General features: G+C 40.8%; 1 protein-coding gene across 6 annotated transcripts in view; it reads left to right on the forward strand.

The window, feature by feature from the left end:
* The window catches only part of LOC103362261 (thyroid hormone receptor beta), a 143,361-nt gene extending 132,492 nt beyond the window's left edge, over positions 1-10,869 (forward strand). For all 6 annotated transcript variants that reach the window (XM_008288565.1, XM_008288563.1, XM_008288569.1 and 3 more), the window contains one exon: positions 1,761-10,869. In XM_008288565.1, the coding sequence (XP_008286787.1) occupies positions 1,761-2,002 (242 nt within the window). In that variant the 3' untranslated portion in view covers positions 2,003-10,869. The remainder of the gene's footprint in view (positions 1-1,760) is intronic.
* Positions 10,870-11,238: the final 369 nt, after the last annotated feature.

Here is an 11,238-nt window from a genome sequence, read left to right on the forward strand (position 1 = left end):
GTAACAGTAATGATGCCATATTTTTATTTTATTTTTATTTTTTTTTAAAGGGGAAAAAACAAAACTTCAAATTCTTTGATTAAATATTTTACAACAGTTGTAAAAACTATTCAACATTTTTCCAAGTGCTCACATGTGTGACTAATACTGGTTAAAATGTTGGCTGTATATACTGTAGATGTTTTATTGCAAAACTTTTAATCTGTTTTCATGCTTGTTTCCTCTCCACTGTACAAACACAGTCTGCCTTCCAGTCAGATAGTTTGGGGATTTTTGTCAGCTGAGTCATGAACAGATTCTCAGCTCGGCCGAAGAGTTTCTTTGTTTTTTACAGTCTGGTTAAAGCAAACAGTCCTTTTTGGGATTTTTCTTTTAAATGAGATGTGTAGAGTAAAAGGATTTTAACAAAATCTCCTGATTTTTAGCGAACATTTGGTTGTTTTCTAACAGAAAAACACATTGCAATGCAGGTCAATAGCATTCAGGCACTTTGAAGCTTTATTTTTACTCAGTGACTGGGGCCAAACAGTTCCAGTCATCATAATTAGAATTAATTGAGAAGTTTTGCTATGACAAATTCTGATCTGTAGAACAATGTGGATTTAGTCTGTTTAAAACATGGTGCCTCCATCCTGCTGTCACCAAGAACTCACTAATGAAGAAACTGTTTGTTTCTACATCACTGTGAGGTCTTACTTTGTAATGTTATTTAAGGGGACAGTAAAACATAGGAAAATGAAAACAGGCTGACTTGTCTGAGCTTGTGAGACTGTGGACGCCTTCACTTTAAATTTTAAGTCCTTTTATTACTTAAAAAAGACTAAAAGCTTGAAATCAATTATGGGTCCTTTTGCACTATTATTAACTACCAGTTTGTTGTTCTGTTGCTGAGGTGTTGACATCTTAAAAAGGTTTAGTTCTGGAATTATGATGCTTTGTGCTTTATAGCAATGTATAGTTTTATTCCTGATGGGCCGATGTCACCCAAACGTTATCGGCCCATTAAACAACCCATCATCAGCCCATTAAACATCCCATCATCAGCCCACATCACTTCCTGACATGTGGGCAGGTTGGTTCCTCCTCCACCTTTTATGAGCTCAGTAGGCCGCTACCATCCAATCTGATTACTGATCAGCACAAAGTGACTCTGATCACATCAGGAACTTTTTGCACTTATACATGCAAAGTGTCTCCAGTAGAGACTGTACAAGGATAAAACAGAGCTTTTTAACATGTGATAAGTTTTACTACAGGGTGTCTTTTAACCCAAACCAACATCCGTCTCTAAACTTAAGTCGTTTTGGTGCCTAAACAGATGAATGAACAACAGCAAGTAAGATAGTTTGCCTTTTCCACCACTACAGCATTCAAATCTTGACTTAGTTCCTCTGTAGTCGCTACATCACCCCTAATCTGCCTTTAAAAGGGGCAGTAATGGCCTCCAGAGCTACTAGAAGGTAGAATGGATCTGTGCCTGCACACGTGTGGGAATGATGTGCACTGATAACAGCTGTTAATGGTTTGACAGCATCCAAATCAGCTGGCATGTTTTCAGCAATTACCTTTTTTTTTTTGAGTGTAATGATATAATAATCCTAATTTCAGACTATACTATGAAGTTGTAGCAAACTGGATTCCCTTTATTTCATCAGATTTTATTCTAAATAGAAAATGATTTGAAACTTGTCAACACGTTTCTCCCAAAGTTCTGCCCTAAATGCAGCAGCACTCTAAACACCTCCAACGTTTGTTATCAGATCGTCCAGGCCTGAGTAGCGTGGAGCGAATCGAGCGCTGCCAAGAGGAGTTCCTGCTGGCCTTTGAACATTACATCAACTACCGCAAACACAAAGTGGCACATTTCTGGCCCAAGCTGCTAATGAAGGTGACGGACCTGCGGATGATCAGCGCCTGCCACGCCAGCCGGTTCCTCCACATGAAAGTGGAATGTCCCACCGAGCTATTCCCTCCTCTCTTCCTAGAGGTCTTCGAGGACTGACCAATGGATTTCAGTGTATGTGTGTGTGTGTGTGTGTGTGTGTGCATGTGTGTGTGCATGTGTGTATGCGTGTGTGTGTGTGTGTGTGTGTGTCAGCGCCTGGGCACCCTGGTGGTCTCAGGGCTGGAACCAGCAGAAGGCCCATCACAATGAACTTTCTATTAGCACTACTGAGTGTCACTTCATTCCATAGTTTAGGAGTAGCTCTCTGGTCTAGTTTTGGATGAAACCATTCCTTACAGTGCGGGTACATGTGAATAGCCTTTTTGTTTTTGTTTTTTTCTGGTTTGTTTTGTTGTTATTGTGGATATAACCTCTCACCTCGGATTTTACTCTAGGTTTTTTTGTGTTGATGATTGTACAGTTGACATAATGGTGATCTTATCAACACTTGTTCATTCAGTAGAAACCATGCAATTGTTGTATTTTCCTTCCTTTATGTCAAAAAACTCAAAATGGCTGCTCACCTGATACACAGAGTAAGACATTGTCAGTGATCCATTAGCCTTTTCCCCCACCTGCTTGACTTTATTGGACCCGCTTGTTGGTTAATATATTAACTGTCATCCATCCAGTGAGTGTCTGGACTGTTCAGTACTTTACCCATTAACAGCAACACTCGCTCCAGTGGACACCACCTCACAGGAAGTCTCTGGGTAGCCACACATTACAAGGTGAAGTCAGAATGCTGCATTCCAGAGCTGTCGGAAAAATCTGAATTTTGCAGTCGGAGATCAGCTCAAGAGGGAGGTCCAAGCAAGAGACAGTAACTTTTCTTGACATCTATTTGGCAGCACACACTGTTAACACTACAAAACAAGTGTCTTCTGCTTGTTTTCAGGCCTCCAGATACATTTAGCTTTCAGTAAAGTTTGAGCACATACACGCCATTTTGACATGAGTGCTAATGCAGTATGCTAATTGGCTAGCACGCACTATTAACTACCTGGACAATAGTAGTTTTGCACTACAACTGCATATTCAAGCCAGTGTAAAAGAAGAAATACACCAATCTGATCAATAAAACAAGACAGGAGTATATTTTGAAAATCACAAGTCAAATTTTTGAGATTCATTTTGGAAGAGCTGGAAACAGCTGGAAACAGCTGGAAACCAAAGCGTCAAATGAATGTAAAAAACTTTTGTCACACACTTAAGACATATTCAAGAAAAACCTGTTCAGTCACATGGCTTTGCCTCTGAGATGTTGTGTGTTCTCCTAAGAAGAGAGCATCAAACCAAACTCCATTCAAAATCTGCTGATTTAATCACAACCTCAGCGTGCTGTTGAAACGGTCAGATCCACATAAGAGCTTAGACATGAGCACACTCTCAGTTAGAGTTGGCTGAAGAAAATAAGGAATAACAAAAGCCTAAGAGGAGGATATAAAGTCTGCTGAACAGAGGAGTGGAATGACACAAAGGGCTTAAATCATATTGTAGGAGGCGCTAATGTTTGACAGACTGTATGTCTGTGAGCACATATGTGACACGTGTGTGTTGCTTTCACCAAAGCTCGTTCGTGGTAGAGCTGTAAGGACTTGTTGGATTTGTTTTCCGAGCACAAATGACCAAAAAAAACAAAAAGCGAAAGCTGTTATCAGCTTCTCGAATGTTCAGATTTGTGCTTTTCAGACTACTTGTCAGACAGCACAAGACGTGAAGGTGTCGCCTCAGGTTCTGAGAAACCGAGAAGGTCATGTTCTGGCATTTTACAGACTCACAAAAAATGACAATCAACAATAGCATTGGGCAATGAGTCCCACCCACCCTCCAGTGCTTTATGTGTCACAAAAGCAGAGCTGCAATTGTAGATCAAGAGTTATAGTTGATAGACAGACAAATAATCATTCTGATAATCAATTATCATGTTGAGGTCAAGCAAACGTGGCTCCAGTCTGTCTTTTGTTGGGATTTTCTTTGCTGTATTTGACAAAAACTTATTAATCTGTGAAATTTGGAGGATTTGTTGGATCAAATAAATTAATCCAGTTTTATTTATAAGCCCCAATTTACAACATAAGTCAGCTCAGGGCACTTTGCATAGTGATAATATAAAGAAAAACCCAACAACTCCCTTTAAGCAACCTGAAGTCAAAAAAAAAATGTTTTAAAAGGAAGAATCGTCCAGCAGAGCCAGACTCAGGGAGGACAGCCGTCTGCTTCCACCAGTCTGGGTGAAGGGATAAAGAAAAGGGTAGCAAGACACAGACAGACACAAAACAAGAGAATGATAAATGCCATATAGTCACAGAGACACAGAGGACAAAGCACAAACTACAGGAGAGAGAAGACGAGGTTCATGACATGCAGTAGTGACGTGTAGGGATGGAGGGATGTAGGGTGAGAGAGGCGAGTCAAAGAGAGTTGCTCAGTGCATCATGGGAAATCCCCCGGCAGCACAACTACGTCCTAACTCAGTAGTCTGACGACTTCCTCTTCATCAGTGACAAGTAGTAATTCTTCACTGTTCTGCAGCATTGCATGAATCAAACAGTTTATTAAGAGAATAACTGACATATTGCCAATGAAGAGAATTCTGTTTAGTTGTTTTTTTTCCATAGCACTGTTGTATCTGTGCTAAAACTCTATTTGCGTGAAGAAATTTCCATGTTAATTGTTGTTTTTGCCTTTATTTTTACAAGCTGGACCATGACAACACACAAAAGCTGTAATTTCCAACCTGGGGATTCAGACTTGACCAACAGTGACGGGAATGCAGCAGTAGTGTTACAGTGAGCCTGCTCATCATTGCCAGAGACTGGTCAGGACTAACTAAAGCACATAATGGCACTGATGTCATGAAATGACAATCATATAGTACTCGTTTTTGTGTAACAATGCCACATGTTGTGCCAAAACCAAGTGAATGATGCCCTCCTTATTAAACCCCTGCTGGGCTTTCTTAGTGATATCAAAACTTGGCTAACTCTGTTAGTTAGTGCATGCCGCTGACACGCAGTCGTCCCTCTGACTCGTGTTTTAGTCCACGTTAGCAGCTTCAACTATACAACCAGTATGAATTTTCAGTGTTTCATCTCAGCTGTATTGCTTCACAGTCCCACATACAATAACTTCAACTGTTTGTTCGTTTGTTTTTACGCCTCCCTGACACGGGGAGACTGTATGTTAAAACAGTGACGTCATGGTGCTATGGTGGGTTGGGGCAATGGCTGATTGAACTGTATTGTTATTTACATGTTTAAAAAAAACAGCCCACCACCTCTTATGATGGCATGCATATACACTAACACACAGACATGTACATATACAGTACATACAGTATATCTGTACACATACTGCACACATGCACATGTAGGCATGTGCTTGGACAACACATGGGTCGGACCCCACCACTGTGACCACACGGTGGGATTTGCAGGCCAAGTGAAAGTTGGCTGACCCAAAAACAGTATGATTCATCATCAGCAAGGTACACTGAGAGAGCTGGTGAGATTGTGAAAACGTAGCGCTCTGTCCTTTCTTTTATTTTAGCCGGTATGTTCTTCTTTTGTTGTTCTAAACAGCCTGTCTATGGTATTGTTGTTTGCAATATGATGAACATTTGCTTTGTATATCTCGCTTTTTCAAGCTTCACACTATTCCTCAAAGCAGCTTGTGTTTTGTTTGTTTGTTTTTTTTCTCATTTCTGTGAAGTGATGCCTTTTTATCAAAGCAATAGACTTGCTGCAGTGTTTGAATGACCCGGACCTCACACACACACCTCGCAAACTGTACAGACTCAAATAAATGCACAGACAATCAGAGGGAGATAGATGAATGGTAAATGGCGGGGAGGCACCCAGGCTGAAGCGTTCCCCTGTCAGCGTGCCGGGCTGGGCCGAGCCGGGCTGAGCCAGAGCCATTTAGAAAAGTAGCATTGGCCACGTTTACATGCACCCAGTGTTGTCCGCAGTCCTGTCGAGGCCACCGTCTTGTTAAGTTGTGTGCAGGTGCCATCAATAAACCTGTCAACAGAGCAGCCCCGGTAGAAGAGATCCAGTAAAAATCCACATCCCGTCAGCGAGTGCTTTATCTCTGCTTGATTCATGACTTGATCTAAAATGATGCGCAGAAAATGTGAAGTGAATTCAGCCTTTTGTCACAACAGGGGCTGGCTGAACAAACCTGATAGATATTAGAGTGACCCACTGACTGGTTCATAGATGATCTAATGGCGCTTTTCAATCAAACCTCCCAGGAACTAAACTCAGGAACTAAATGAGGACATAGAAAGTCCATTTGGTGCTCTTGTGTTTGCGCTGCCATGCATGTCAAGAACCATCAAGATTACACATTAGCAAATTAGACCTAGAAAAAAACATGAAAATAATCATCAATATTAAAGTGAATTGCTCTTTGCTAAGCGCTGGTCTGCCAGGAACAGCTACGACTGGTCATCATTCTGACTGAAAGCTGTACATGTGCTGTAGCCGGTAGAGACCTGATGCTGTTTTCCTCTGCAGTAGCTCAGGGTCTGTGTGAAGGCAGCCTGAACCTTTGTCAATCTTTCTAAACCCTCTTTCAGGGGAGAAAAAAGTAGTTGGAGAAGACAAACAAACTCAGAGATTTGGGGTCATGTCCAGTAGCTACTATTAGAAGTCAAAGCTATTGGGATGTACATCCCAAAGGAAACAGATTGGCTTAAAGGCCTAATTAGGGGGTTGTTTCCATTAACGTCGCTCCAGCCTCAAGTTCCTGTTGTGGAGCGGCACCTATACAGTTCAGTTAAGTCCACCCCGATAACTGGCTACAATTATCTCCTGGCTCAGGAGCAGGGACTACAAGTGGCTGAACTGTGGCCTGTGAACCACAACTAGAGCGATGCTAAGCTATCAAAATGGAAGCACGACTCTCAAGTTCCTCTAAATGTTTTTCTAAAGCTTCATCAGTTGGCTTTTGTTGGTGGTGTTGTTGTATTGGCCACTAAGGAGCAGAACTCCACAACAAGCTGACAGACAACCTTCACATAATTAATTAACATCAATAATTCATCTGTTTGCAAACAGTATGATAGTGAATATTTACATGTTCACCAGACACAGAGCAGCATCAGTATTCCAACTCCTGAAGGACGTATGTAGCCGTTAACCTGCTGGATGTTCAGATGTCTTCACAGCTAGTTGCTAACTTTCCCTGTTGACGCTGGGGGCTGGTCAGATGAAACATACCGGGTTTACCAGAACTTTTAACGAGAGCAGTGAGAGACAAAGTACTACAAACTATACATATTTAAAATTACAAGACTAATTGAAAAAAAAAGTTCTGTGGAGTTGCAGAAGTGAATATTAAACCTCTCTGGCGAATTCTTGTATGCGAACACTTGACAGTTGTTCGGCGTCCCCGTGGAGGATGCTCATGTCTTCAATCACAGTTAAATCGCTGTTGACCCGTTAAGCCGACCTCATCCAATTCCTTTGACATTCTCCCAGCGCTTCTTCTTTTCTGTAACTTCTCTTTAGTTTTTGCAAATCAGGGTTTGTAGCTTATGTTCATCAGTGGACCTGCAGTGAGAAGCGAACGCTGCCGACCCTGTATTCAGCTCAATTCGGTTTTATTTGGACAGCAGCAATTTACGACAAATGTCATTTCAGGGCACTTCACATAGTAAGGTAAGGACCTTACAAGGGGATTACCAATACCAAGAAATGCCTACATCCTGCTTATAGGCACTCCGAATGACCTGAACCTATGTCCAAGGATCGGCAGGATTAGAGTTTCTTGTAACTGATGATAAAACGTGACTTTTGATTAGGTCTAAGTCGTATATGACACCTGTCTGTGAAGCCAATCCTGGATTTCTCATAGTCAAGGCAGTTCACTGGTCTCCACATCTATCTCCAGTTAGATGGTGCATGTATATAGCCTGTAACGAGCATACAGTCCTTACCCTCCAGGAGTCATGAGGTGGAAAAAATATTCATGTGAAAAAGTGCAGTTTAATAAACCTACAAGTTGTTGAGCTTAAATCTGCTGGTTGGAAAGTATGAGGAAGGTCTGGTTAAAGACAAACTTCAACATGTCTTTTGAGCCTGAAGCTAAGTTCTAAACTTTAATGTGATGAAACACATCGATGTTGCATTTATACCAATTTAGGAAAATCCATGGTTGAACGTGATGTCTAATGTTTTACATCATCCTTGACCTGACAATGCCAATGCTGACATACAGTCCACTGAGTGGGACTTCTGTGTGATGGAACATTTACATATTAAAAAAAATAACTTAGCTCCACCTTATCAGAGGTGAGCAGCCCACCTCCCTCAGCCCCCGTCCTCAAGCTGGAGTCTGAAACTGCACTCACATTTAAATATATATAACAAACCAGATTCATCATTTGTAGGCGTTCACTATGTTTTGCTAACAGTCTGCTTCATGTTTTTTCTGTTTTATTGCAATAGCTGGGACTTGTGTTGTAGAAGCATGACCGGACTGCGTTCTTTCTCTTCAGACTCAAATTTTACCCTCCGTCTGACTAATGTCATATCATCACTCACAGACTGCCCCCTTCCTGTCTTGCACCTGCACTGCCTCGGCTCCCCGAGCTCCGGCTTCAGGCTGGATCTGCTGTAGACAACACACCGACCGATGAGTAGCTTAAACAACCCAACTTCAAAGAAATCAAAATGTCCCTTTAACAAAACTAATCCTAAAGTCTGGACAGTGCTTTACTTATTTAATGGATTCCATGTGTGTGAACAGCTGCACTGTTTACCTTCAAACAATGGATCTGCATGTGTTCTATACATACTACAGCGGGGGGTCTCATGCACACCAGAGAGCATAATGGTTACCTCCAGCTGCTTTGTGTTTCCTGTTTGACGGGACGACACGTAAAAGTCAAAAGTGTAACCAGAATGTGCATAGAACAGGACCAAGAATTTAAAATACAATACTCAAGTACATAAGGAGCAACAACCGAGTGTCCAGTTTATTCCTCTGGCACATGCATCAGCATGCTCACACTGCAGCCTTAGATTTTAGGTCGCATGCGTACGTCCACAGAGGAATACAAGAAAACCCTCATGGACGCTGGTGGATGACAAAGGTGGAATCATTAAATACCCATTAATTTCCAGCTGTGCCTGTTGACAGATTAATATCACTTTATTAATAATTTTTCTTGCTTTATTAATCCATATGATTTAGAAATCAGTTTGTAATAACATTTTGTTTATATGTGTTTTTTCTACCACATGACCCCTGGGAAGCTCTGTACAAAGGAAAAGCCAACGATAGCAGCAGAGTTCTGTCATCGTGGTATTTCAGCTTGATCTAATCGGAACATTTTTACCTGTTTTCCACTGATACTATAAGAGGATTGTTAGCTAAATTAGCTAAACCATGCTACCAAAACTATTAACAGTAACCTAATAGCTGCATGAATCTGTGGTCTGTCTGAAGGTAAGCTGACAAATTCTGGCCATTTCAAATAGTGAACATGTTGCTCCGTTATTTCCTGTTTTTATATGTAGCAGACATAAAGCCACCTTGTGAATGAATTTCTAGTATTAAATCCAATAACAACTTTAGTTCATAACTCCTGGAACAAAACAAATCCATTGTGTCATTCAGTAGTCACTACATGTGTCTCGCCTGTCGGGTGCTGAACAGTTACTGTTCAGATAATTTAACTGAGCTTTTTGCTAAAAACAGCCGCCTGGTAAAGAAGTTGATGAGACAGAACCAAAGCTGTAAAATTGTGCAGTACAACCAAAACAAGGAGCTGAAAGATGCTGAAATGTTCCACAGAGATGAATTCATGATCGTTCTCTGTGGGTCTGTCACAGCGAGTGACCCTCTTCTAGGTCGTCATTTATCTCATTCTTCTTGTAAAATTAATACCTAGAGCCGATTTAATTTTTAAAAATACATTTTGGCCATATTACATCAAAACACAAATTTGAGCCTGAACTCTGTGTAGTCTGTCATATAAATGTTTATGTCTTGCAGGATCCGTACGAACTCGTATGAACTGTCACTTAACCGTAATTACTTGAATGAGCGTATATGCCGAGCCGTTGGTGCATGTAAACATAGTCAATGTTGCCTGCTGGTTCAGAAGACGTTTGCTGTTCCTTCAGTGGTGCCAGTATGCTGTTATCTCTCCCACGAGTTGTTACTCTTAAGGTTACTCAGTTATAAACCAATAACAAGAGTTGCACCATAGAAAAGCTATTTTACAGTACAAAGGAAAAGGATGTATATTTTCAGACTGCAGATTTTTTTTACAGATGTTGTTAGCATAATAGGAACATGATATTGTTTTGCATATTGTTAAAAAAAATACAGTGTCTTGCTCTCAAATCCATTTCCACATCTCTGCAAAAAAAAAAAAAAAAGAACTGAGCAAGACGTAATGAATCGTAACAAACACTTCAATTAGTGCAGCGTTAGTTTTACAATTTAAAAAATAATAATCTACTATTACTGTAGCTGGAACCTCACTGCTACACATGAACACATTTAGGGACAACTTCTTGGTCAAAGTGTAACCAGCATCAGAGAGAAAGTCATCCACCGTCAACACAGATTTCTCTCCTTGTGTGTTTGAGTGTCTTCTTGTTCAACTCATCTGTTCAACACATACTGGAAACCGTCAGAGAGAAAGGGAGTGAGACAAAGTGTATGTAGGTGTAGGAGTGAATCTGTGGCAGCAGAAGGAGAGGATGAAAACATTCTGCTCCAAATACTTGCTATTGTGTATTTTACTGGAGACCTGGTCCAGTGATCCACTGTCCGGCTGTGGACGGTGTTCTGACATGAGCGCGGGGAACTTCCAGAGCAAATGATCTTGATGCTCATGATTGACGATGATTGCGGCTAATGTGAATTGGCTCTTGTGAATAAAGATGGTTTTGAGAGAATTTGGTTTTGTGCTTTTACTATTTTGAATTTCTTTTTAATTACTTGCAAGTAAGTGTCTGTTTTTTTTATCCTTTCTTTCTTTCTTTCTTTCTTTCTTTTCTTTTACCACAGTTCAACGTTTGCTTGATTAAAGAATTTTTGTTCTCAGCGAACTTCAACACTGACAATGTTGTTCACCTCCAAGTGATAGATGTCTTCTTTCACGTCTCTCTGCACTGTGCCCATTAATCCTGAAATATAACTTATTCCCAGGTTAGCTGGTTATTATTCATCATAAGTTACTTTAAGAATATACAGCGTCCTCCAAACATATGTTAACATCCATCCATCCATTATCTATACACCACTTTATCCTCACGAGGGTCGCA

This window comes from Stegastes partitus, unplaced genomic scaffold (assembly GCF_000690725.1).
Source record: "Stegastes partitus isolate 25-593 unplaced genomic scaffold, Stegastes_partitus-1.0.2 Scaffold565, whole genome shotgun sequence".
Taxonomy (NCBI): Eukaryota; Metazoa; Chordata; class Actinopteri; family Pomacentridae; genus Stegastes; species Stegastes partitus.